The sequence below is a fragment of the Carassius auratus genome, unplaced genomic scaffold, assembly GCF_003368295.1.
Source record: "Carassius auratus strain Wakin unplaced genomic scaffold, ASM336829v1 scaf_tig00215530, whole genome shotgun sequence".
Classification (NCBI taxonomy): Eukaryota; Metazoa; Chordata; class Actinopteri; order Cypriniformes; family Cyprinidae; genus Carassius; species Carassius auratus.
The window spans coordinates 1-24,543 of record NW_020528126.1 but is presented as its reverse complement, the minus strand read 5'-3'; the positions used below and the strand labels follow the sequence as shown (position 1 = coordinate 24,543).

The 24,543-nt window shown below is 37.9% G+C and overlaps 1 protein-coding gene across 1 annotated transcript in view; it reads left to right on the top strand.

The window, feature by feature from the left end:
* Window positions 1-17,205, top strand: part of man1a1 (mannosidase, alpha, class 1A, member 1) — a 94,451-nt gene extending 77,246 nt beyond the window's left edge. The window contains exons 6-12 of the mRNA XM_026260530.1: window positions 1,536-1,659; window positions 2,043-2,136; window positions 6,206-6,321; window positions 9,453-9,672; window positions 10,290-10,462; window positions 11,114-11,229; window positions 15,478-17,205. Coding sequence (XP_026116315.1) covers window positions 1,536-1,659; window positions 2,043-2,136; window positions 6,206-6,321; window positions 9,453-9,672; window positions 10,290-10,462; window positions 11,114-11,229; window positions 15,478-15,604 — 970 coding nt within the window. The 3' untranslated portion in view covers window positions 15,605-17,205. The remainder of the gene's footprint in view (window positions 1-1,535; window positions 1,660-2,042; window positions 2,137-6,205; window positions 6,322-9,452; window positions 9,673-10,289; window positions 10,463-11,113; window positions 11,230-15,477) is intronic.
* The last annotated feature ends 7,338 nt before the right edge of the window (window positions 17,206-24,543 follow it).

The window sequence follows — 24,543 nt, the reverse complement described above, 5'->3', positions numbered from 1 at the left end:
TTCGTCAGATGTCACTGAATGCATTTTCACATTCGCACACATCAGTTTCCTCACGCAGGAGAGCCCTGCAGCGTGTGTAATGCACAGAACTCTGTAGTGCCAGAGGCAGATCAGCGCCGTGTAAAAAATGATGACATTGGTAGCAACATTCCAAAGGTGTTTACACGCGTTTCCTGCTGTGGCCTGAAATATGAGGCCTTTACCTCATTTTGTGTTATTAAGAATTCACTACCACAGGCTAGAAAATATCCTCTTGCAGTCAAAGTGACACGCGTGGACTTCTTTGCCATCCAGTTGCATCACACATAGAAAAACATTCACATAAAATGCCTCCAAATTAAACCGTTTGAGTACTCCGTTCCTCCAGGCCAGAGCTACTGTGGGTAATTTGCTGTCTTAATGACACAAATATCTTGCACGGTCTGTTTTGTAGAATTAGGCTTTAAAAATAAAGTGGAGAATGTCATTCTTTCGTTCGTTAAAGCTGTGATTACGTGTCATTACTCAGCAGTGATTTATCTTCATAATTGGTGTAGACACAGAGGCCCACACAGAGCGCATCTGATGTCGGGGTTGGAGCAGCGGGTCAGGAGACGTGGCTTCCATTTTCAGGCCGGAGTTAAGTTGTCAGCTTTTAGTTGGAAGCGTGCCAGTGAAAGTTAATAAAGGCGGCTCTAAACACTGAAGGAAAACACGGCCGCTCTGTAAAACAAGGCCATGAAATCAACTTGGCAGCCATGTAAGATGTGTTAAGTACTGAAATTTGTGTGTGTGCGTGTGTGTTATTTATTCATGTTTATATATATATTTCATTCACAAGCAAATACTGTACTGTATATATTAAAATAAATATGAAAATTTTTATTACTAAATATTATGTTTTCTGTTTGAATATATTGTAAATTCTAGTTTATTCCTGTGATGCGAAGCTGAATTTTCAGCATCATTACTCCAGTCTTCAGTGTCACATGATCCTTCAGAAATCGATCTAAAATGCTGATTTGGCGCTCAAGATTTTTTTTTTTTTTTTTGGTTTGTTTTTGAATATTATCAGTTTTGAAAACTGTTATTCTACATAGTTTTATAGAAACCCTGATAGAAACTTTTTTTTTTTCAGGATTCTTTAAATATACAATATAAAATTTAAAAGAACTTCAGTTCATTGAAATAAATATTTTTTAACAATTTCTTTACTTCAATTTATTGCATTCTTGCTGAAAAGTAGTAATTTATTTTATTATTATTATTATTATACCTTAAACCTTTGAACTACAGTGTATAGAATCAACTGAAATTCTCACCAATAATATCAAAGCCCTGAATCCAATCAAGTCTGATGATTAAAATCAGGTCTTGCCTTATTTCTCTCTGAATATTCGGTTTCAATCTGAAATACATAAAATTACACAAGTTGCAATTTTGACTGGTTGAAGGTTTTCTGCACAACACAAAATGTAAAGTATAAACACAGAGCTCATGATTGCGGAGTTACTGAAATTTGATCTCTCCTCATGTAATTCCTCTTCCTCATGCAGTGGGATCGGCAGAAACTGGCCATGGGCGTCAGGAGGAAGCAGTATTCTTGCCGAATACGGGACGCTGCATTTGGAGTTCATGCATCTCAGTGCTCTTTCAGGGAGACCAGTTTTTGCCGAGAAGGTGAGCAGCAGTTCAGGCATCACGCCTCTGCAGTGTATTAAACACCACACTGAACTAAATGTGAATTTGGAGCGGTCGTGAATTGTTATAAAAGCTGACCACAGTGACCCAGGATGACCTCCGCTCGTAACAGTTATATTGATGCTCTTTTCGCTTCAATCCTCATATCTGATTCTCTTCGAATGAATCTGCTGACCTGACCTGAAATATAGACACAGACAAATGACACTATTACAAGCTCTGAATGAGGCTGTGCAAGCTGTGAAAGTGACCTAGTCTGTAGATTCATGAGTTCTGTCCCTTGTTTACTGTGTTATTGGATGAGCTTAGCTATGGCTTAATTTGACGTGATAATACAAGCGATATGTGATTTGCCGTTGCAGGTAATGAACATCAGAAAGGTGCTGAATCGACTGGACAAACCTCAAGGATTGTACCCGAATTACCTGAACCCTAACAGTGGACAGTGGGGCCAGCGTAAGTCCAGAAACACACGCACATACTGGAGAACCTCAGAAGTGTTTTCCCAGAAATGTCATGATTAAAATGAGTGTCTTTATCTGTATCTAAGTGGAATTGATCTGTAAGTGTTTCTCTTATGGATAGAGCGCTGATTTGTTTAGTCAGTGTGAGATAGAGACAGACAGACAGATAGACAGAACACTGACAAAACCAGCAACAAGTTTTTCCTATTGAAGCCTGGGAACTTTTAGACATGACTTTGGTCGCCTGCAAACTGATAAAACTTTCCATTTCCATTTTCAATCGCTGATTACGGCCAGCTTTTGACATTTTTGGGTGTAATCTGTAGCAGACGGTTTGTGCACATGCCATATGAGACTTTGGCTTGACCAGTGGCGCCCCTGAAACTGTCGGGAAATGTCAACTTTCTCACCACATCTGTCGTCATAGTGCTTTAAGAGTTAATTATGCAACAAAGCCAGAAATATACACACTTTTTTCCTTAAGTTCATGCTGTAGACGACACACACATCAATAGTTTGGGATGTTTTATGCTGGTCCCGCAGCGACTGGAATGACGACTTCAGTGAGGCCTGCTCTGCTGCTTTAGCCGGCTTTCGTGTCGTCCTCGCTCCAAGGGGTTTATTGGCGGCTTAGCGTGGGGAGCAACGCTGTCTCAACTTCATGGTCATTGATGACGCAGGCGCTTGATGATGAAGAGCCAGAGGAGAACAAAGATTCTTACTGCAGTGTGTGTCGTCGGGATAATACATATGAATTATGATGGAGGAAAAAAAGATAGAGGCTTTTGAGCTGTCAGAATGTAGCAATACCAAAACTAGTTTTCTTCTCCGTGCATTGGAGCAAGTCCTTCTTTTTTCGCTTCGACAAAAGTCATTTGTTTAGACGATCGTAAACAGAAATGATCTGAGATGGCAGCAAGCTGCAGGGAAGATGGGATGGTAACGTGTGGCTGCACTTGAAAATGGCTGTCAGTCTTTTAGCTTCGCACAAGTAGCCCAGAACCGTCCTGAAGGGCTTTCCATATGTGGGTCAGTTGTCATGTTTGGGTTTGAGCAGCTTGAAGCTTTAGGGTTAACCTTAATGAAACAACAACATGAATCAACCATCCTATAAATTCCACAATCTACCCTTCCTCTCTTTTATCTCTTTTTCTTTTTCATCGTCATACATCAAACTTCGTTTTGCACTGTCAGAGATTCTCAGTGTTTCAAAGCTGTCTCCAGTTTAGCTTCATATGTGCCACTCAACAGAAGTTTCATAAGCTAGTAAGCGGTCTTATGAGGTTACATCCTACCGAATTGAAAACTCATGAGACACTGAATAGCAGTGCTTGTTTTAACTTTATATAGGGGGATATTTAGGCACCCTCAAGTCCTTCCCATTTTTCTCTTTTGTGAAACACAAAAGAAAGTGTTGGGCTGAATATCTGAGCCCTAATAAAAAAGTCTCAGAAATTGTACATATAATTTTTCACAAGTTTTCTGAAGCCACGCTGCTATGTTGTCGCATTGCACTTGTAGCCCCACCCACAGTGAAATCTCATTGGTTCATTCCCCCATTCCACATCAGACAATGAACATGTTTTGATTAGCTGTAGTTTTGGCACTTAAGAGTTTTTCTTTCAGTAAGTATTTGCTGTGTTGCGAGTAAGTATGAAATGTTGGGCTATGATCGAGCACCTGACGTGCATGAGGTCTGTTTCAGGGTTGCTCTGTGTGCTTCAGTGCTGTACAGAGAGGCTTCAAATGTTCCCGGTGTCTGTTGGGTAGTAATCTCAGCTGGTCATCAGGTTTCGCTCAGGAAGCACTGCAAGAGCTGACAACAAAACTCCTGTTTCCTGCTGTCAAATTTTACCAACAGAAGACCTCACAGATCCTTTGCACAGCGAAGCCCTCTTACCACCAACGCAGTACAGTTTGGAGTTTCTTTGTGATGTGTGTGAATTGTTATTACGACAGTGGGGAAAAGCCATCTTATATGACTAAGAAACTAAATCAGGTAGTGCAGAGGTGCTCAAAGTCTGGCCTACAGGCAAATCCAGTCTGCCTCGAGTTCATCAATGACGCTGCAAGAGAATGAAACGACCTCTCTTATTATAATAAATAAAGCAGTGCAAGAAAGACTTCTCGTCACTGTCACCGGAGTGATCTAGTTTTGTCATGTCACTTTGCTTGCAGTGCAGACTTTTATTTTTACATAGTTTAAGTGCACTTTTACATTAAATTATACTACCATTGAAAGCTGTGCGGTAGCTAAGGTTTTTTTTTTTTTTTTTCTCCAATAAGGATGCCTTAAATTGAAAGAATTTGACATTGTTGGGACAAGTTGAAACATTAACAGATGTTTTTATTCACTTTGACTACATTGTTCTGGAAAATGGGAAGGCTCCGACCAGCACTTATGACTGGATATAAATCTGAGTACATGTAGCTGTAATTGTTGGTCATTGCACATTTTAAAACAATATCAAAGTCAAGGATTGGCTATTAGCAGGTCATTTCATTAACTTGCCCCTGGTACACATTTTGGCCCATGAGCTGCATAATTGGAGTAAGATTAACAAAAATTTGCCTAATTTAGAAATGTAGCTAACAAATTTAGTGCTAACAGGCAAAATGGGTACCATAATAGCCCCTCTGACATTTGAAATAAGAATTTAATCTTAAGAAAAATCCTTGTTTTTCCTTTCTGTGCATTTTCTCTGAATAGTAGCGTTGCAGTGTATTTTTTATGGCTGTCTGCGCTGAGGCTTGATATCTCTTGACACATCTATCACAAAAACAAGTGCTTAATGAGGTATAAATATTCATGAGCTTGATCATCACTCAGACACTCACACAACAGTGCTGCCCCTCAAGCCACAGATTCTCATTTCTCACACACAGTGGACTAGACAGCGCTGAACGGACTGCCCCATTCACACATCACCTGGAAAAACACACATACACGCTTCATTTCTCCTTACACAGGAACTCACTAGACTCCAGCATACACAGCACATACTGTACAGTAGTTCAGATATGGAATCTTGTGAATATTTATACCTCATTAATCTAGTAAATTATTTAAATGAGATTTTAGTTAATAAATGTGTGTGTGTGTGTGTGTGTGTGTGTGTATATGTGTATATATATATATATATATATATATATATATATATATATATATATATACATACATATACACACATTTATTAACTAAAAACTCATTTAAATAATTTACTAGATTTGTTTCACTTTCTTTAGAAAATGTGAGTGGTGCTTACCCATACACACCTCTGTGATGTTAAGGTGTTCTTAGTGGTTGCTAGGTTATTTTAAGTGGTTGCTAGGGTGCTCTAGGTGGTTGCTAGAGTGTTATAAATGCTTTCAAAGGTGCTATAAATTTTACTATAGTGTTCTAAGTGCTTTCAGTGGTGTTCTAGGTGGTTGCTAGGGTGTTCTTGTTGGCCACAAACTTGTTTTAGGTGTTGCTAGGGTGTTCTAAGTGGTTGCTATGGTGTTCAGGTGTTGCTAGGGTGTTCTAAGTGGTCACTAGGATGTTTCAGTGGTTGTTAGTGTGTTTTAGGTGCTGCTTGGGTGTTCGAAGCGGTTGGTAGGGTGTTCTAGGATTGTTGCTAAATTGTTCTTATTGGCCACTAGGGTGTTGCTAGGGTGTTCTAATTGGTTGCTAGCATATTATAAGTTGTTTTCTATGTTATTCGAAGTGTTTGCTAGTATATGCAAAGTGGTCACTTGGATGTTTCAGTGGTTGTTAGGGTGTTTTAGGTGATTGCATGTGTGTTCTTATTAGCCACTAGGATGTTACAGGTGGTTGCTAGGTTCATCTCTTTTAACATGGGTGATGTACCTCCGTGATATCATCATTAAGCAATCTTATGACCATTGTAAAGTGCTGAGATTAGAGCTCTTCTCTATAGGTCTGTGTGAAAGTTTATGTGGGTGAATGCTTAATAATTGGTGTTATTCTGTTTAAAGCAGTCCCACAGCAGACTATTATGCTGGCACATGAATGAAGGAAGATATTTTTCACTCACTCAGCTGTTTTCGCTGTGTTGCAGATCACGTCTCAGTTGGAGGCTTGGGGGACAGTTTCTACGAGTACCTGCTGAAGGCCTGGCTCATGTCAGACAAAACCGACGAGGAGGGAAAGAAGCTTTACTATGATGCCCTGCAGGTAAAGACCAATGTTACAGAAAGAGATGAAGCCCTTAGAAATGTTACACTCTGCTGGCCATTTGATCAAATGCTGACTAGACAAGAGCATCCTTGACATCCTTGTTTCTGGAAGATCCCTGCTATCTAAAGTTACTTGTGTCAGCAAAATATTGAGGATACGGAGTACTTCAGTGTCTAATAGGAGCTCAGCACCAACACAGTCATGGTTCGAGTTGATTCCAGGGTTGAGTGAAATATTGAATTTGAGAATTGGGTCCCTTTCAGTTAATGAATGTGAATTCAAAATAGAATTGGCCATGTCCCACAGGAAGTGGAATCTACTGAATTGCAGTTCATGCAAAGATCAGACATATATTAGTCAATAAAACAATATCACATACAGTAATTAGTTTTGACCAGTTATGTCTCTTAATTTCCTGAATTGTAGTATACCTTTTTTAGGTATACGTTTTTCAGTTTTTTGGTCAGTTTTTATCCTAAACTTAGTCTAGTACTGTACTAAAAACAGTTAATACACAAATGAATTTCAGTTTTCTCACACATTATTTTCAGATAAGTAAAATAAACCTAAAAATAAAAGTAGTAAATCTGCTGAATACATATTGAAGTTAGACTTGCTTTTAAAGAGTAAAGTAGTACTTTCTAGGAAATTAATTGTTCCACCATATAATCAAAGTATCAAATATTTTTTTTTTTAAATAACAAAATAGTGCTATGTAGTTAATATATAATTATATAGTTGTCATTTCAAACATTGATTATTGCATATATATATATATAATATATATGTTTTATAATGTTTCTGGAAATACTTCATATGTTGTTTGATGACATGTTAATGCGAATTCATATAAAAAAATTCTAACATTTCTGCACAAATCTGCACCCTGTTTGGCCAAATCAAATCTCAAAGGTATTTTTTTATTTTAATTTTAATTTTATTTTTTTAATATGGCAGAACGATCCAGATTCACAATATACATTTTACAGGTTACATTTTTTACATCACTGCTCACTTGTCAAATTCAACATCTAGTTAAAGTTTATGTATTAAAATAACAGAAGTGGTATGTTTTTTACCCTCAAGTTTCAAGTGTCCAGTTTTTCCTGTGTGAATATTAAAAATGTTTGCTATGCAAATTTTAGTCTGTTGTTCAAGCTTGAACTGAAAATTTGTCCTCTGTGGGTTTTGAGTTTGTGAGTTGGAATTCGTCTTTATAGTGTCTGACTCTAAGAAAGTAAAGTGTGTGTGTGTGTGTGTTTGTGTGTAAGCTGCCACCAGCGTTGTTCTGCTGGAGCCGTCCGTGAGAGCTTTGGAAAGCTGCTGCAGACTGATTGTTACAGACCACAAACTCAATCCTCACTTTCATTAAAGAGGACCATCACAACCTGCCTAAGATAATGCTGTCCCTCAGGCCGTCTGTCTGGGTGCCTCCCCGGAGTCACTCGAACACACACACACACACACACTTTGAACTCCAGGCCAATCATCCAGCTAAAGAAAAGTCCATTATGTCGGTCACCTTCAGAGAACGGCTGTTCTGTCCACTATTTTACCCAGGCATTCATTACCACTAGAGAAAGCTCTTTTTCAGGCCTTTAACTCACTCTGTACAGCCTGATTTCACCTAATTTATCTCACTAACCATGGATAGGCTGCTTGGTCATCTCCGTCCATCCACACCTCTCAGCTGGTAGCATTCGATTATTTGCACCGTTGGAAAAAAATAAGGACGTTACGGAAGTGACTGACGAATCGCAGCAGATTCAATTCAGTTTGTTAGAGGAATGCTAAATACTAAAATTTTCATTTTTGTTGGGCAAGCTGCTTTACAAGCTACAAATTGGCATTCGGGTAGTTAATTTCTTATATTATTTTCCTATATCTTTCTAGTTATGGTGAGCATTAAAAAAAATTATAATAATCCTCAATTACTTATAAATATTCATTTTATATATTACTAAAATTATATATAAATGATTTAAATGTCTTGGTACTGTAGTTCTTTTAATTATTTTTTTATTTATTTTTGTTTTATTATTTATATACTGCTGTAGTTTTTTACTTTTTACTATATCTTTTTAGGTTTAATTTAGTTACAAATTATTTTTTTATATAGCTTTATTTTTATATAGCTTTTTATTTTTTTCATGCAAAAACTTTGAGGTGAGCCTGGACATTTTCACTGAAAAATCTTCTGGATTCAGAAACTTTTTTTTTTTTTTAAGCTTCTAAGGCTTTAACCCATCTTACAGTAGAGATGTATTTATCACTGTTGTGAGGCAGGAGAGTATTTACTTCAGTAGCTGTGGTCGACTTTGGTTTCATATTTCACTCTGTGCTCTTTCTTTTGGATAACAAAATAACGAACTCAAATTAGTATTTTTATGTCCATTGATTGGCACTGTAGTAATACAAAGGATAATGAACTGTCTGTCAAGATCATTCTATAAACCCTTCAGAGTGAACCTAGATCCAGAATCCAGAATCGAATTCTTAAATCAGAGAGCACATTCTAGATGATCTTTGATTATTTACTCATCTAAATCTGATATGCAGTTACATCTGTTCGGCTACTTGTTACCATAATCAGTACTTTATTGTATTCAAGATTCTGAAAAAATATATGCTGGTTCTTTTACTACATTTAGTTTCCCCTCAAAACTGGTGCCATATTTATGATGAAATAGAAGAACAAAGAGAGTGATGTAAGAAAAGAAAAAAAGAGGGAGTCATATGCTTTACTTATTTTCTTATTTTCCTTTGGTACCATGGTGATGAACATCTCCAGTTTTCCATTTAAATGCACAGGGGCCTTTTTCCAGACAGATAAGAATCTCATTTCCCATGTGTGTGACGCTTCTGTAAATACACAACGCTGGCACACAGCTGTGACCCTGATCTCTGCTATGATCTAACTTCGGGCTGTGAACAGTTCGGTTGACGCTTTTTAGAGAATGAAATCACTCTGAAGCCTTGAATGGTCTCTCTTATTGTTAGGCAAACAAAACAAATGCAAACAAGGACAAAGTTTCTTTTAACCCACACAGTATGAATAACCACAGAGAGAAGAAATTGATTTGAACAACCATTTAAAGTGATCTCTTGTTATCATGTTCTGCGTGCAGGCGGTTGAGAAGAATTTGATCCGCAAGTCAAGTGGAGGGTTGACGTATATCGCTGAATGGAAAGGCGGACTCCTGGAGCATAAGATGGGTCACCTGACCTGCTTCGCTGGTGGTATGATCGCTTTAGGGGCGGACGGAGCCCCCGATGATAAGACGGGTCACCAGATGGAACTGGCGGCTGAGATCGCCCGCACGTGTCACGAGTCTTACTCCCGAACAAGTGAGTGGGAGAACAGCTTTGAAATGTTAAACATCTAAAAAAAAAAAAAAAAAAAAAAAAAAGAAATAATGTTTTGTGGTTATGTACCTTTTTTTCTTACCCCACCGATTTGTTTGTGTGTGTGTGTATATATGTATATATATATATTAGTCTTTATTTATTTAGCAGCAACTTCTATGCAAAAAATACAAAAAATGTGTAAAACAAGTGATTTATCATGACACAACATCACAAAAAAAATCTAATTTATTTACTTATTATAAATTTAATAAATTGAATTATAAAGTGCTCACCCATAAGTGAGATTTGTATAACTATTCTGTCTATAATAGTCTTATTGTCAGTGTAGAGACTCCCTAAATCCATTGCTGTTAACCCTGAACACAAACACACACACTCAAATCCCTTATTAAACACACACATACACAATCATCACTGGCCTGTTCATAATGCTTAGGTATTTTTAGCAGACACAGATTATCAGAGGTCCAGATTATCCCACAGCCCATAATCCACATCCAAAAAGTGTTTCTCTTCATCTCAGGAACAGTGTAATCCCATAATCCATTGTCAACGTGGATGTTTAAGCGATGAATTTGACAGCATGTGTGTTTCAGGTATGAAGCTGGGTCCCGAGGCCTTCCGTTTCGACGGAGGCGTAGAAGCCATCGCCACACGGCAGAATGAGAAGTACTTCATCCTGAGGCCGGAGGTCATTGAGACGTACATGTACATGTGGAGGTTCACCCACGACCCCAAATACAGACAGTGGGGCTGGGAGGCGGTGCAGGTGAGAACTCAGTCACATGGATTTCACATTATCACTTATTGCATAACACCACCAGTATGTGACTGGTAAAGAGGCCCAGGATGTAGGCCAGACTGTGAGTCACAGCGAGGCTTTATCCATGCCTTCAGACGCTCGCTGCACTTCAGCACAGCGGGATTAGACCGCCAGGGTCTCACAGCCTTGTAATTGTACCATAATGACTTCAGATTGCCATTGTGATGTGTCTGTCCCTTCAGGCGATACATCAGATCTCTTCAACCCTCGCTCTCCTTCTGCCATCTATTCCTCTCTCATAAAAATGTGCTGGCTCAACACTCACTCAATGCTTGATTCTTTGCTCCAAGAACTATTTTGTCAAATCTTCAGTATCTTAATGTCCTTTTTTGCACCCTACACAGCACCTCAAGGCCAGTAAGAATACACTAACCAAGGTCTTTAGAATTACTACAGACTACAACTGCAGCAAAACTCTGCAGGAATGTAGATCTGGAGGGCCAGAGATGGCCAGCTCTTTCATATAGACTTGTGGGTTGGGGGCCTATTGACTTGCATCAGTGCCAGGTCTCTGAAAATGAAAAGCAGGCTACATGACACTTGCTAGGATTGTGGAAAACTATGACATTGATACTGACAGGTACATTTGTTTTTCAGGCTCTGGAGAAGTACTGCAGGGTGGAAGGGGGTTACAGCGGAGTGAGAGATGTCTACGCTAGCACGCCCAACCATGATGACGTGCAGCAGAGCTTCTACCTGGCTGAAACACTAAAGTGAGTACAGAGCACACACACATACACAGCTGACTGTCTTGAATTTGGGCTGAAATAAGCTTATAAAAACATCTTTGTAGCACAGAGATTGAGTCTGACTGGAGCCTGCGATTTTCACAAACTTCTTATCCATTGGTTTGCAATATATAGGCATGTTGCGAGAGACTAACTTGTGATTCTGCAATGACTGTCTGAAGGAGAGGAAAGCTCTTCACTTAGAATGCATGAATTGAGCCAGTTCTCTGTCAGAGGGAAAATTGTCACTGTCAAGGTGAAATGATTGAGACACAAGACTGTGACAGCTGGAACTCATTCACAGTGGTACTTATCAAACAACATTCATCATTTAAGACGGATAAATGAAAGGAATGAATAAAGAAAGAGTCGATCAGTTTGTCAGGGCACAAAATGATGGCCTTCATTGTGGAGAGGGTGTTGGGGTTGGGGTAGGGGGTTGCTGGTGTCTCTTCCCAGCTCTCCAGTCCTCCCATTTGATTGCGTTTTAAGAGGAAATAACTGTTCGAGTCTCATCCTGCCAGGCCAGACAGCAGCTCTTCATTTCTGCAGTCTTTAATACTCTGGAGGAGCGCTTGCCCTTTGGCCAGGAGGAGTGCAGCGCACACAATTGAGCACAGACAAGATTTAGCAATTCTTTGAGAGTGAGAGAGAGCGCGCATCAAGAAGCCCCTGCTTTCGACTTTTCCCACTCTGGTTGTTTCTCATTCTGTTGCTGCTTCTGGCTTGCTTTCGCCCCTTTTGCACAGTAAGTGCATATTAAGTAATGATTCTTCTTCAGAGCCAGACTGTCTGGCGGGCTGAGGGATCAGAGTTTCCTGTTCATAGAAATGCTCTCAGTGTGTTTGTAGACATGACTGTGCTCTTTAACATGCTCACTTCAGCACACTGCATCTGCTCTGCTTCACACGCTGAGCCACTAAAGGGATAATTCACACACACACACGCACACAAAAATTAAATTTGTTCATTTACTCACCATGCATTCATTCCAAACCTGTATGACTGACTTTCTTCCGTGGAAAAGAAGGTATTTTTCATGCAATGAGTAAATGTTGCCTAGTCAAACAATATATCCGCTGATATGTTCTTTTTGGGGGGGGCCTATTATTATTATTATTTTATTTATTTTTTTTTTTCCTGTTTGGCTGATATGTCAGAAGCAGGACCTTTATTTTGACTGCTCTTAGATGCCAACGCCTGAGCGCCCAGAGCTCCCCGTTTCTGTCTTCATTAGTGTATTGTCTCTGTATAACACTTCTGATAATTTTTTTATACACAGAACTTTCAAACAGTTAGTAAAGAATATATGAAAAAATAGCATAGTGTATTATTAGTAACATAAAGGCAAATGCTATAATACTTTCTCATCCACAGTCAGCATTCAGCTTATATGCATTTAATTTCAACAAGTCTTTGAATATCTAATAAACATTTAATTTCTCTGCTCTCTTTAAAGGTCCCCTAAAGTGCCTTGAAACATGCAGCATTATTCTATGTGGTGACATAATTTAAACTGAAACTGGAAAAGAGGGCGGGACATATAGAGCAGCCCACCCCCTTTTTAAAATAGCCAATAGCGTTTTGTTTATATCTGCCCTTGAGATCGGTAAAGCCACGTTTGACAGCCGCAGTCTAATAGATTTACCCCCGAGATTCAATATCAAACTCTTAGTAAAACAAAATAGTGCTCATAATCACACTGAGATTGTGTAGTTGTAAAAGTTTTTAATATATGCCGACTCACGCATATGATCCTCTCCATACGATCATTTTATTTTATCAAATCTATATATATATATATATATATATATATATATATATATATATATATATATATATATATATATATATTATTATTATTATTATTATTATTATTATTATTATTATTATATATATTTTTTTTTTTTTTTTTTTTTTTTTTCAAAATTAAGCTTTTTCAAATAAAATAATTTAGTAAATGTTATGTACAATAATTTTATTTCAATCCATAAACAAACAAATTAAAAAAGCTTACCGGAGTGCTGTTCAAAAATATAAACACATTAAATACATAAGCAATAAATGTAATGAAATATAGACATTAAAGAGAACATAATTCTAAAAATATATACATGCATGTTTTAAACCACATAGCATATGCCTGTGAGTAAAAGTAGGGCTTAAGATGTGGCTTTTTTCGTCAGTCGTTATGCATGTTTTTTCTACTATTTGTGTTTTTGCTGTTTTTTCTAGATTCAGTATTCTGAGGCTTCACTTCACACAGCATATAGTAAAACCAGGACACATCTCCATTAAAAATGGCCCAAAAATTAAATATAAAAGTGGTTATCAGTGTGATGATTGTTGGGTCCATTTCACTTTTAGATGCAGTCTGACCTCTTGTGACCTCTTTCGTTAAATAAAGCTGCCTTTTCTTATTTATAATTTCACCTTCCAGTTTCTTCCCAGGTCTGAAGATCATACTCTCTGTAGAAGGAGGCCAAGCATGGTTTAAGCCGCCAGAGGTGGTTCATCCAGTGGACCCGCATGATTTAGCTTTAACTCTAGAGGCCTAAGGTCAGCAGCTTATATTTTCAGAGGGCCAGCGGAGAAGAGAGCCTTTCATCAGCAAATCTCCAGCCAATGCATGTCTGTTCAGAGAGGAAACCGAGAGGAAGGGAGGGTTAGAATCCATATTATCAAGGTCACAACTTCATCAGGAAACAAGTGTCAGCATCGCCGTCTCTAGCTAAAGTTTATAGACTGTAATTTAAAATCTGTCATCCAGCCTTCCAAATAAAGTTGTGCCTTCTAACCTGTGGCTTTTTTTTTCTCCTTGGCTGCAGGTTTTGAATTATAGCCTTCGCTCATAAAACAATGTCTTTTAGCTATGGCTGTCGGCAACAAGTTGCTACTCTCTGCTAAAGGAAGCAAAATGTTGAGACCTTTTGTAATTTGTAATCTTCATCCCTTATTTATGTTGCTGTTGTTGTCTTGGCAGTGTTTTGCTTGGCAGAGTTTCACTTAAGCACTTGGGAGATGTTCATGTTTTGTTAACGAAGAAAACATTCCGATTTTAAGAGGTGGATTTATGCAGTTTGGAATTCATTGAGATAATTAGTGGTGTTTGTGTTTGTACTGTTGTGCATATTAAATATTAAACGTTGGCGTGTTGAGACGCAGCCTTTTGTGCTAGACGTAAACCGTACCTCAAATGATGCAGCTTGTTGAGTTCTGTCAAACTTCATTGTTAAAACTGGTGGAAAGACTAGACTTTGTTTGTGTGTGTGTTAGGGCTGGGACAACGCAAAAAATACGTCGACGCAAAATATGCGCATCCATTCGTCGACCTGTTTTTATTCTCTAAAAAACGTTTGCAAAACATTTACCTTATGTGCGCTGAATATACGCGATGGCCGGATCAACATTCTGTCCAACGTTATATAACCAATCCAGGGTTTTTTCTGCATTGATCTTTTTATTTTGTATTTATTTGTTTTTGGCGGCTGTCAAAGCCTTATTTGATCGGTGTGTGATGTAGAATAGAATGACTCCTGCGCCTGTATGAGAGAGAGCCCTGGCTGAACGCACACTATCAGTCTTCAAACAACACGAGCGCTTCTTGCTCTCTCTCTCCCCTGTGCATATTAATCAAAATCATTAAACACAATAGAAAAAGGGCGAAACACCGAAGTTTCACTCGCGCTCGCGCACTCAGTCTTCAAACTACACGAGCGCGGTCTTGCTCGCGCTCTCTCTCTCTCTCTCTCTCTCTCTCTCTCTCTCTCCCCCCCCCCTCGGGCATATTAACCAAAATCATTAGACCCGATAGAAAAAGGGCGGAACGCCAAAGTTTCACGTGGAGCATTCCGAGATTTTTTTTTTTTTCTCCATGACAGGCTGCTGGCTCCCACTGTAAATATTTTTTTTTTTTTTTTTTTTTTTGACAGCCCTAGTGTGTGTGTATATTTTTAAACCTATTCTATGAGAAAAGCATTTAATTTACACTACAAAATATAGCTTTAGAAATAAATATTTTGAATCAACATTGGATAAATAGTGATAGTAAATGGGTATTAATCATAGACTGTATAAAAGCATGGATGTACTGTTTGTGACGTCACCCGTAGACTCCTGAAGAGTGTTTTTGAAGCTCAAAGTGTGTTCTCTTACAAGCAATCTCACTGTAATTAACTGTTTTATAAAATGCCCTGGAAACATCTTGAGAGATTTTCTTTCTTTGTTTTTCAGGTATCTGTATCTTTTGTTCTCCGACGACGACCATTTGTCCTTCGAACACTGGGTGTTCAACACGGAGGCCCATCCTCTTCCTGTCATTAAGAAACCGACCCCAGAAATAGCAAACCAACTCAAGTAATCTTCATCCAACCCCAAAACCCCACTGAGACGTATCTTCCTGAACCTGCTTTAACGGTGGAGAAGAGCTATGGACTCAAAACCCCTGTGGCTGGAGAGTTCTTATCCTCCAGGACTTTTTTTTCAAGTGTTTCTCCTCTGCCGTCTCTTCTCGGGATTCCGCATGCTGCCCTGTCGCCCCTCTCTCTGTCCCTGAATCTGCGGACACGTCTCTGAACCTCAGAGACCCAGAAGGACCTTATTTCCTCTGTGAGGAGACCGGACCAGATCGTTTTCCATCATACTTGCCCTCTCACACATGTAATAAAGCCATAGGTAATTGCATAAAAGTCCGTCTGTGTTTTTTGCATCATGTGCATTTACAGGAGCGAAGCTAAGAGATATCCACTGGACTTCACCATCTCCTGCTGTCTGTTTCTTTCGGGATGAGGTTTGGTTCAGCGTTTTGAGGCTTTATTCGACAGCAAGGTAGTGAAACCAAGTCAACTAGTGCCTTTTAGTCTTACTGATCATTTTAGTTTTAATAGCAACGCTCTATTTATTTTCGCTGTGGCCGAAGGTTTCTTCCTACTGGCATACAGCCCTCCTACTCTCTTAATGGATGTAAGAATAAGTCATTTATTCCTCTACATTTGTGAGCTTACTTTGTTTCAAATAATGTGTGCAAAATGTGTTTTGATTGTTTACTTAATCAGTGGAGGAAGAGACTTTTTTTATCCTAGACATGTAAAATAGAGTACTTTGTGTTAATTTATTACTCAAGATGTAGGGATTTTTTTGTCTTTTTTTCAGTGTGGAGGGCAGGAAACTACAGAGACTCTTAAGAGGAGACGATGATAGGAAAAAATATGAGATGAGAGGATAAATTTACAATTCAATGCACTGCAGTTGCTTGCAAAACTATTGTTTTCCTGAGAAGTTTTGCGTTTGCTAGCAAACACGCTGAATATAAATTTTTCTTCCCACTTTATTTCCATCACAAACATTTTGCAAGCTCATGCAAAGGTTTTGTGAGCGGGCAAACAGCTTTTTATGAGCGAAAGTTTCTCTGTGGAACACAAAAGGTTTTTGCGAGCGAATGCATAGTTTCCTGTGTGCGAACCCAAGAAGACGCATCAGCATTGAAATCTAATTTTTCCTCCAATCTAATCACCAGGTCCTTTTAGGAGCATTGTAGTAAACTGCAGTGAAGCTGCTCGAATCCATTGGAAAAGTGTTTTATTAGGACAACACGGGCAGCATCAGTCAAAAAGGGGAGTGAATATTTGTATGAATGTACCACCAAATGTGAATTGAATATGCTTTGGCCTAATTGTTGTGATTTATCATTTTATCTTTGTTTGTTTGATCGTTCATTTGATTTAACATGAAAGCACAAAGTTGTGAATCAGTATATTTGGGTTTTCCATGAAGAAAGAATAGGAATAATATTACTGTAGGACAATGTGACGGCACAAATGCGGAATGATGATGGAAAAAGATGCAAACCAATGAATACACTGGATACAACACACATACATACAAAATTACATACACTACATCTGTAGCCACATTCCAATTTATAGAAGAACAGACCAATGCCCATCTTATTAGTAATTTTGGGGAATTGACAACTCAAATTTGAGGTCTGAATGGCAGGATTGCAAGGTCTGTTGTGGAGTGGTGCTGATGCTAGCATCTACATTTAGACAGTGTTCCCAAAACCAAACCACCCTGCTCAACTAGAACGGTGTGGTGCTTTACCAATGTAGTATACTAGTGGATCCAGGTGAAAAAAATACCTCGCAGAGATTCCTCTCTCTTGAGGCCAGTGACTGCAACACTTGACATGGTATTTCTCCGCTGTATGTGTGCTAGTGAACGGCATACTGTCAGAGTTAGGAACCGCAACATATGAAAGTAACATCATCTCGAGGACACTGTGACACTGTAGATAAGACATCGCGCTCACTGGATTCATGATACTGCAAATCTAAACGATGTTTAGCACTGCTGCGGCATAGCGCGGACTAGCGATTTGTGCTGTCTCTTTAGTGAAAGTGATTCCTCAAGCTGTGACTGATGATTTGTAGCGACTCTTAGGTGACACTCGGATACAGATGTTTCCTCGCATCTGGTTGCGATACTCAGAATACGAGCTGCGCTTGTTTAAATATTGTGTTGATCTTGCATAGAAAATGCCTTTTGTTTGTGATTCTTGTCGTTTATTTCTTCATGAGACAACCTCAGAAATGTAACCGTACAATATTGCTGATAATCATTCCATTGCACATAGTCTTTGTTTTGTTTCGGTTTTCGGTTTACTTTTTTCTCTTCTTTTCTTTAATATATATGCAAGTAATTTTGTGGTAAAGTGGTTCATTTTTGTTTGTTTGTTTGTTTGTTTGTTTTTTTTGTATTGTACATATCTCATTCTGGCAAACTGCCAGCCATCATTTATATAAATCTTATGATCTTATGTAATAAATTATATTAAAGAGCAGCAAAAGGTTTTGATAAACTATATTTGTTACACTTCAATTGTGAATAAAACAATCTTTTAATATAATGCAGAGTTGTTGTTGTTGTTTTAATGGGGATTTCTTGATTAAAAACATTTTCACAAAATGTATTTATACATTCATGTTTGGGGGCAGATCTGACTCATACAAGGCTGACACTGCAAGAGTCATTTAAAAAGAAGGTTTTTATTATTAATGTGTGAAAGCAATAAAGATGCATCCAACAGGTCTGTTGAATTAAAATTCTATCCATAAATTATATGTAACTAATGGTTACATCCATCTATCATTCTATCCATCTATTGTTCTATTTTATCATTATATCTATATACAGTATATTCTATTTGTTTATACTGTGTCGTTCTGTCTATCTGCCATAGTTTTATAATTCTTCATATCGTTGTCTATGTGACATTATATTATTGTATCATTCTTTGTCATTCCATCTTTTTAAACATTCTGTAGCTCTATCATTCTGTCTATCGTTGTGTCTATCTTATCGTTCTACCTATTGTTTGATATAGCTATCGTTCTGTCTATCATTACATCTATCATTCTGTCATTGTTTCGTTCTGTCATTCTTTGTTGTTCTGTCTGTTTACTGTTACATCTATCATTCTGTCTTTCGTTCTGTTTTTGTGTTCTACCTACTGGGACAGTCGTGGCATAATGGTTCGAGTCGAGGTGTAACCCGAAGGTTGCAGGTTCGAGTCTCAGGTCTGGCAGGAGTTGTCGTTGCAGGGAGTGAATAACCAGCGATCTCTCCCACCATCAATACCACGACTGAGGTGAGACCCTTGAGCAAGGGACTGAACCCCCATATATAAAGCCATAGTGGATTCATAAATTAACTATGATAAGAAACCGATATAAATAAAGCCTATGATTTAAACAACTGGACAACCACGGGAAAATAGTTTTAGCAATTTTAATTCAACAAAGTGAGACTGTTGAAGCAGAATAGAAGGAAAGAAAATGCAATACCCATGGGGTAAAGTAAAATTGAAACCCAAAAGTGAGAAGGAAAAGGAAATAAAGATAGAAAATAAATAGAAACAGATTCACTCAGATGCAGTTCACTCAGACATTAGAGGAAATGATGTCACCTGATGTCACAAGACATCATAAAGCAAATTAGCCATGGGTTCCCTCAGGAACTTATAAAAGGCTTTCAGAATAGCTTTGATAATAATAATAAAAAAAGATGTATTTAGCTTGTTGCATATTATTTTTACAAAACAAGTCCCTTCAAATAAAATTAACCACAGACCTTATTTTCATGAGGCAGAGCTTTTGAGCATTTGTTAATTGTTTTCTTGGTTAACACAGTCGCAGTGTTCATGTTACACATATTGGACAATGAATCAAATTAATTACAACAGCAATGTGTAATTGCAAGCTTCTCCACAAGCTAATTGCATAATAAGAACATGATGTTAATTAGTATTTCTCATTATTCACATAAATTGTACTTACATGGTAACATGAACACTATAATGTAAGTATAATTGTATTTTGTTAACTTTTTTAGTTTTTTTTGCAGAAACAAACCACTCATCTCACGGCCAAGTCCAGTTTAAATGAGCGTTGATGTGAGCGGCGTCAGGCCTGAGGTGGTACAGGAGATCACGGGTCGCAGCTGTGTGCCAACCCTGAGTGTTTACAGCAAACACAAGGAAATGACATTCTAGTCTATCTTTCATTACGTCTCCCTCGCATGAGAGAGATCTGAATGGAAGGCATTGTTCTCTTCTGTGACAAATAATACAGCACTACAGGTAGTCGCACCTTCAACCTGTTTGTCTTATATACACATCGGCCATTCATAAGGTCTTCAATTAGGATGTGAAGTTCACATAGGGCTAGCTACTAATTCTCCTTAAAGTAGCATGAATGTCACCGATATTAATCAACCTAACAGCAGTCAAAATCTCTAAACATAAACAGTGTTGAAAAACAATTTTAAAAGTATAGTTCACCCAAACATGAAAATTCTGTCGTCATTTACTCACCCTCAAGTTGTTCCAAAAGCATATGAGTTTCTTTCATCTGTTGAACACAAAAGAAGATATTTTGAAGAATGTTGGGTAATGAAAACAGTTGCTAGTCCCCACTGACTTCCATAGTGGGGAAGAAAAAAATACTATGGAAGTCAATGAGCACCAGCAAATGTTTGCATACATTCTTTTAAAATATTTGATATTTTAGAAGGAACTTAACTTTTAAGGGAAGTCGTGGCCAGTGGTTAGAGAGTATGACTCCTAACCTTAGGGTTGTGGGATCAAGTCTCGGCTAGCAGCACCATGACTGAGCGAAAATCTGTGTTTTAATGTTATTCAGTTGCCATATCTAAAACCTCATTCTAGATAAAACAGCTACTATAGTAACTGTTTCATGCTGGCCTGTTTTGACTAGAGAAAAACGTTCTGATTGGTTGATTGTACTAGTCTCCGCCCACTCCTCCACTAATGAAAACACGCTGAGTGCTCGTCATTCACATCTGCACTGTCTGGGTGTTTAAAAGCTCCTGTAGGGTCTGAATTTAGGATTGCCAGAACATTATACTGCTTTTGATCTCTGTGGTATGGTAATATAATTTTTTCCTTTGTTGATCCCCACCTCTTCTCTGTCAAGATTCTCCAGGGGGTGGTGTTTCTGTTACCTTTTTGCTTCCCCAATGGCCTGGTTGTAATCATACCAAATCATTCCAGAAATCAACATAAAAATGATTTGTTTGGGCAAATGGGCTTGTTGACATGTAAATATCTCTGAATGCAGTGTTTTGCTGGCGGTGGGTAACCTCCATATCATCGCACATTAAGTATGCACACTCTCCAGGGACTAAATGATGCAGGAGGAGAAGATGAAACAGGAAGATGAGAGGCTTGTCGGAGTGGCTGTGCTGGTAAGCGGTTGTCTGGGGGAACCGCTGCTCCCGCTGTCTGGCCTGCTGCGTGACACGCTGGACTTTGTTCATGCATGTTCCCCGCTGCAAGAAAAAGATCAGTCCCTTTCTGATATTAACCTCCAGAGACAGACGCTAGTTCTGAATTTCTATTTCAACTCCGAAACCCCATTAAAACATTGCTCAGTTTTCCAGGTCATAGAAATGAATCATCTGCATGGTTCAGAATACATTCATTAGTACAGTATGTGTATGATTTGTTTTATAACACTTTTGTTTAATTTATTAGGAATTGGTCTAATGTGTATGGAAACCCATTTCTTCCATGGAATAAAAAGACTAAACCGGTAATTGCAACTTTCTTGCGAAATCTGATTTTTTTCAGAGTTTATCTCACAACTTTATTTTATACTTTATTTTATAGAGTTTATACCAAAGTCATTTATTTATTATTTGTCTTGTGATGGAAACGAGCCTCATAAATATAAGGTTAGGAGACTGCCCCACACTCTTTTTGATGTGGATTTTGTTCTAGCTTATTGAATGTATGATTTGGGGCTACGTATTGTATTGATCAAGGGCTATCTGTCCATGTTTTTTTTGCAAATGTTGAGATGATGCATACAAAAATTCTAGATTGTAACAGCAAGATGCAAATAACATTTCCAAAATATGTGATAAAATATTATATAACAGATATGTCAATAATATAATAATAATAATCATCATCATTATTATTTAGTTTATTTGTTTACTTATTTTTTAAGATGACATGCCATTAAACTAGAATTAAAAAAAACATGCCGCATAAATTTTTGATACAATTCAGAAGTCATGTGACTGAATAATTCTCAGACAGTTGGCTAATATTCCCACTGAATTGTTACTGTAGCTTCACTATTAGGTAATATTAATTTAATAAAATTTATATTTCCTGCAGTGGCTTCAACATCCACTTTTATTTTGCAGCAAATATCCTTGAAATCATTTTTGTTCTCTTGAGCACATGGTGTGAAATGGCCACTTTGTTTTTATTTATTATTTTTACAATATTATTTGCATAATTTAAGTTGCAGCTTTTATGTAAACGTGAAATCAGAGTTTATTTGTAAATTTTATTGTTTTTTTTTTTTTTTTTTTTTACTTTGGCCAGTAAAAAGATGCATTTTTCCCCCCTCAGTAAAAAGGAGCCTATAGCAATACCATTACTTTACTTTTATAGTCCCTAAAATCAAAAGCAACATTTTAACCCTTTTTTTCTGGTCCAGCATACTCCTTTTAGCGAGGTTTTTTTTCCCCTCTCTTGCTGTGAATGAAATAAACCCACACCTTGATAGTCGATAAGGAATGGCTTGAAGAGATGGAAACACACAGGAAGCCACACAAGCTGTGTACATTTAATTCTTGTCTACCTCAGAGCCATGACACCACTGACTGTCATATACAGACCCTCAGTACATCACTATGACCTCACACAAGGACTTCCTGTTTTAGGCTTTAGGACACGCTGCTAATTTTAATATGAAACCATATAATCAGAACCCCTGCCTACGGCCCAGCTGCCATCTCAAATCCAAGTCAACTCTGTCATTTCCTGAAAAATGTCCATCTAGCCTGAAATAAAAAACAGGAAGCGCCTCCAAAAAGATGTGATTTATTTCTCTGCTCTCATTATAGGTTAAAATTGCTGGTCTCGAGGCCCGGGCTGACTGAGAACTCAGGCATTGTCAGAAAAAATATAGAGGTAAAAGCATGTGATGAACTGCAGGGTTCATTGCGAATATGAATTAATTTGTTCCTCCGAATTGCCTGTTGGACACAAACTTCAGCCCTCTGATTGGTTGACTTCTTTAGTTTGAATGAACCTTTAGCGAGCGAGCTATCCTCATCGCTGTTCTTCACAATGGCGGTTTATGTCATCGTCTTCTCTGAGAAGCTCCGCTTTCAGAATAATGAACATGAAGTGTGGAGTTTCAAAATCATGCATGCATGCAATGTCACACCAGGCCGCCAGTGACTTTTCTGAAGAGTCAGGAAGTATCTTATTGAAATCCCCTTTTTTACCTAATCAAGTTGATGAGCTTAATATCTTTTATCAATGAAGCACGATAACCTTCAACTATCTAGAATGATTCCGAAAACGATAGCTTTCTCCAGAACGCTTCTCTATAGACCTATTACTATTAGTTTGTCTTTTAGCTGACACTTTTTATCCAGAACAACTTGAACTGCACTTGTTATAGGAGCAGTGCAGGACCGTGACCAGTATGCAAGCTTTTCTGTTCAGTTCTGTTTTGCAGTGTTGTAATGTTTTGCTTTGAATGTTATCATTATCGTAAACATGTCTGAATTGATGTAATATAGCTAGATAATTTTATTTTTATTTTGAGCCGTGAAATGTCATGGAGGTTAAGTGAGTTTGAACATTGCAGTTTTAAAAATCAATACCTTTCCAAGTGCAGAAATTACAGACTTCACCTTTGACTTTTATTGGATAGAATCCTTCTTACAGTATATGATTAGTCACTCCTTATACATAATAGATAATGTGTTGTACTGTGTGGGTTTAGATTGCTGTAGGTGTAGGAGCTAACCATGTTTCTGTCTTTATGTCTGAGTGAAAGCTTACATTGTGAAAGCTGACTAAAGTTGAACTCTGACCTTAAAATGGAAGCCACCAGGATGCCAAGCTTCCTGTCCGATTGTAATTACCATGCCAACATCACCTAGTAAGCTGCTCTGATTGGGTCTTTGTGCCAGTGCCAATTATGAAGACAAATTACTGCTTGTGTGTGCAGTAATGGTACATAATCACAGACCTCCAGTGACCAGCTAATATCACTTTGCTTTTTAAAGCTTTAGTCGGAAACAGTTGTACACGTACAGCAACCTTTTTGTAGCTTTAAATCTAATGTAACTATATAAAGGCTTGGAAAGTGCTTAGTAAAAATGACTAAACAATCTTAAAGCCATTCATTTGTGTTATACAAAAATATACTGGTGAAAATACATAGCAAATGTGTTGCTAACAATGTAGCCACCATGATCTGCGTCTGGTTGTTGTTGCTTCAGTGTGCGAGCTTGTCATTCAAGTTGAACTGCATAGTTCATGATACATAAAGAATGGAAAGACAGATAGATCAAATTAAAAAGGACAGCTGAGCGTGAATATGCCTCTGTATTTACACAAACTCACATGCTGTGCCAAAGCAATTTGTTTTCCATTTTAAAGCTGATTAAATCATGTAATGTGAGTGAATTAAGGGAAATAAGGGGGAAGCAGGCTAAGTGCCGCATAAAGTATGTACAGCATAAATATTTACAGTTGTTTCTGGTCTCTTTAACTGATGTTGCGCATTGAACAACAACAACAACAAAATTGTGTGGAAACGCTTTTCCTTCGGAAATTGCTAATAAACTTCAGAAAGAAATGGCAAGTAACACAGAAATAAATGTGCAATTTTGAAATTGAACTGTATATTCTTGTAAAACATACAATAATAATCATTTATATTTTTTACTGTGAGGTCATGT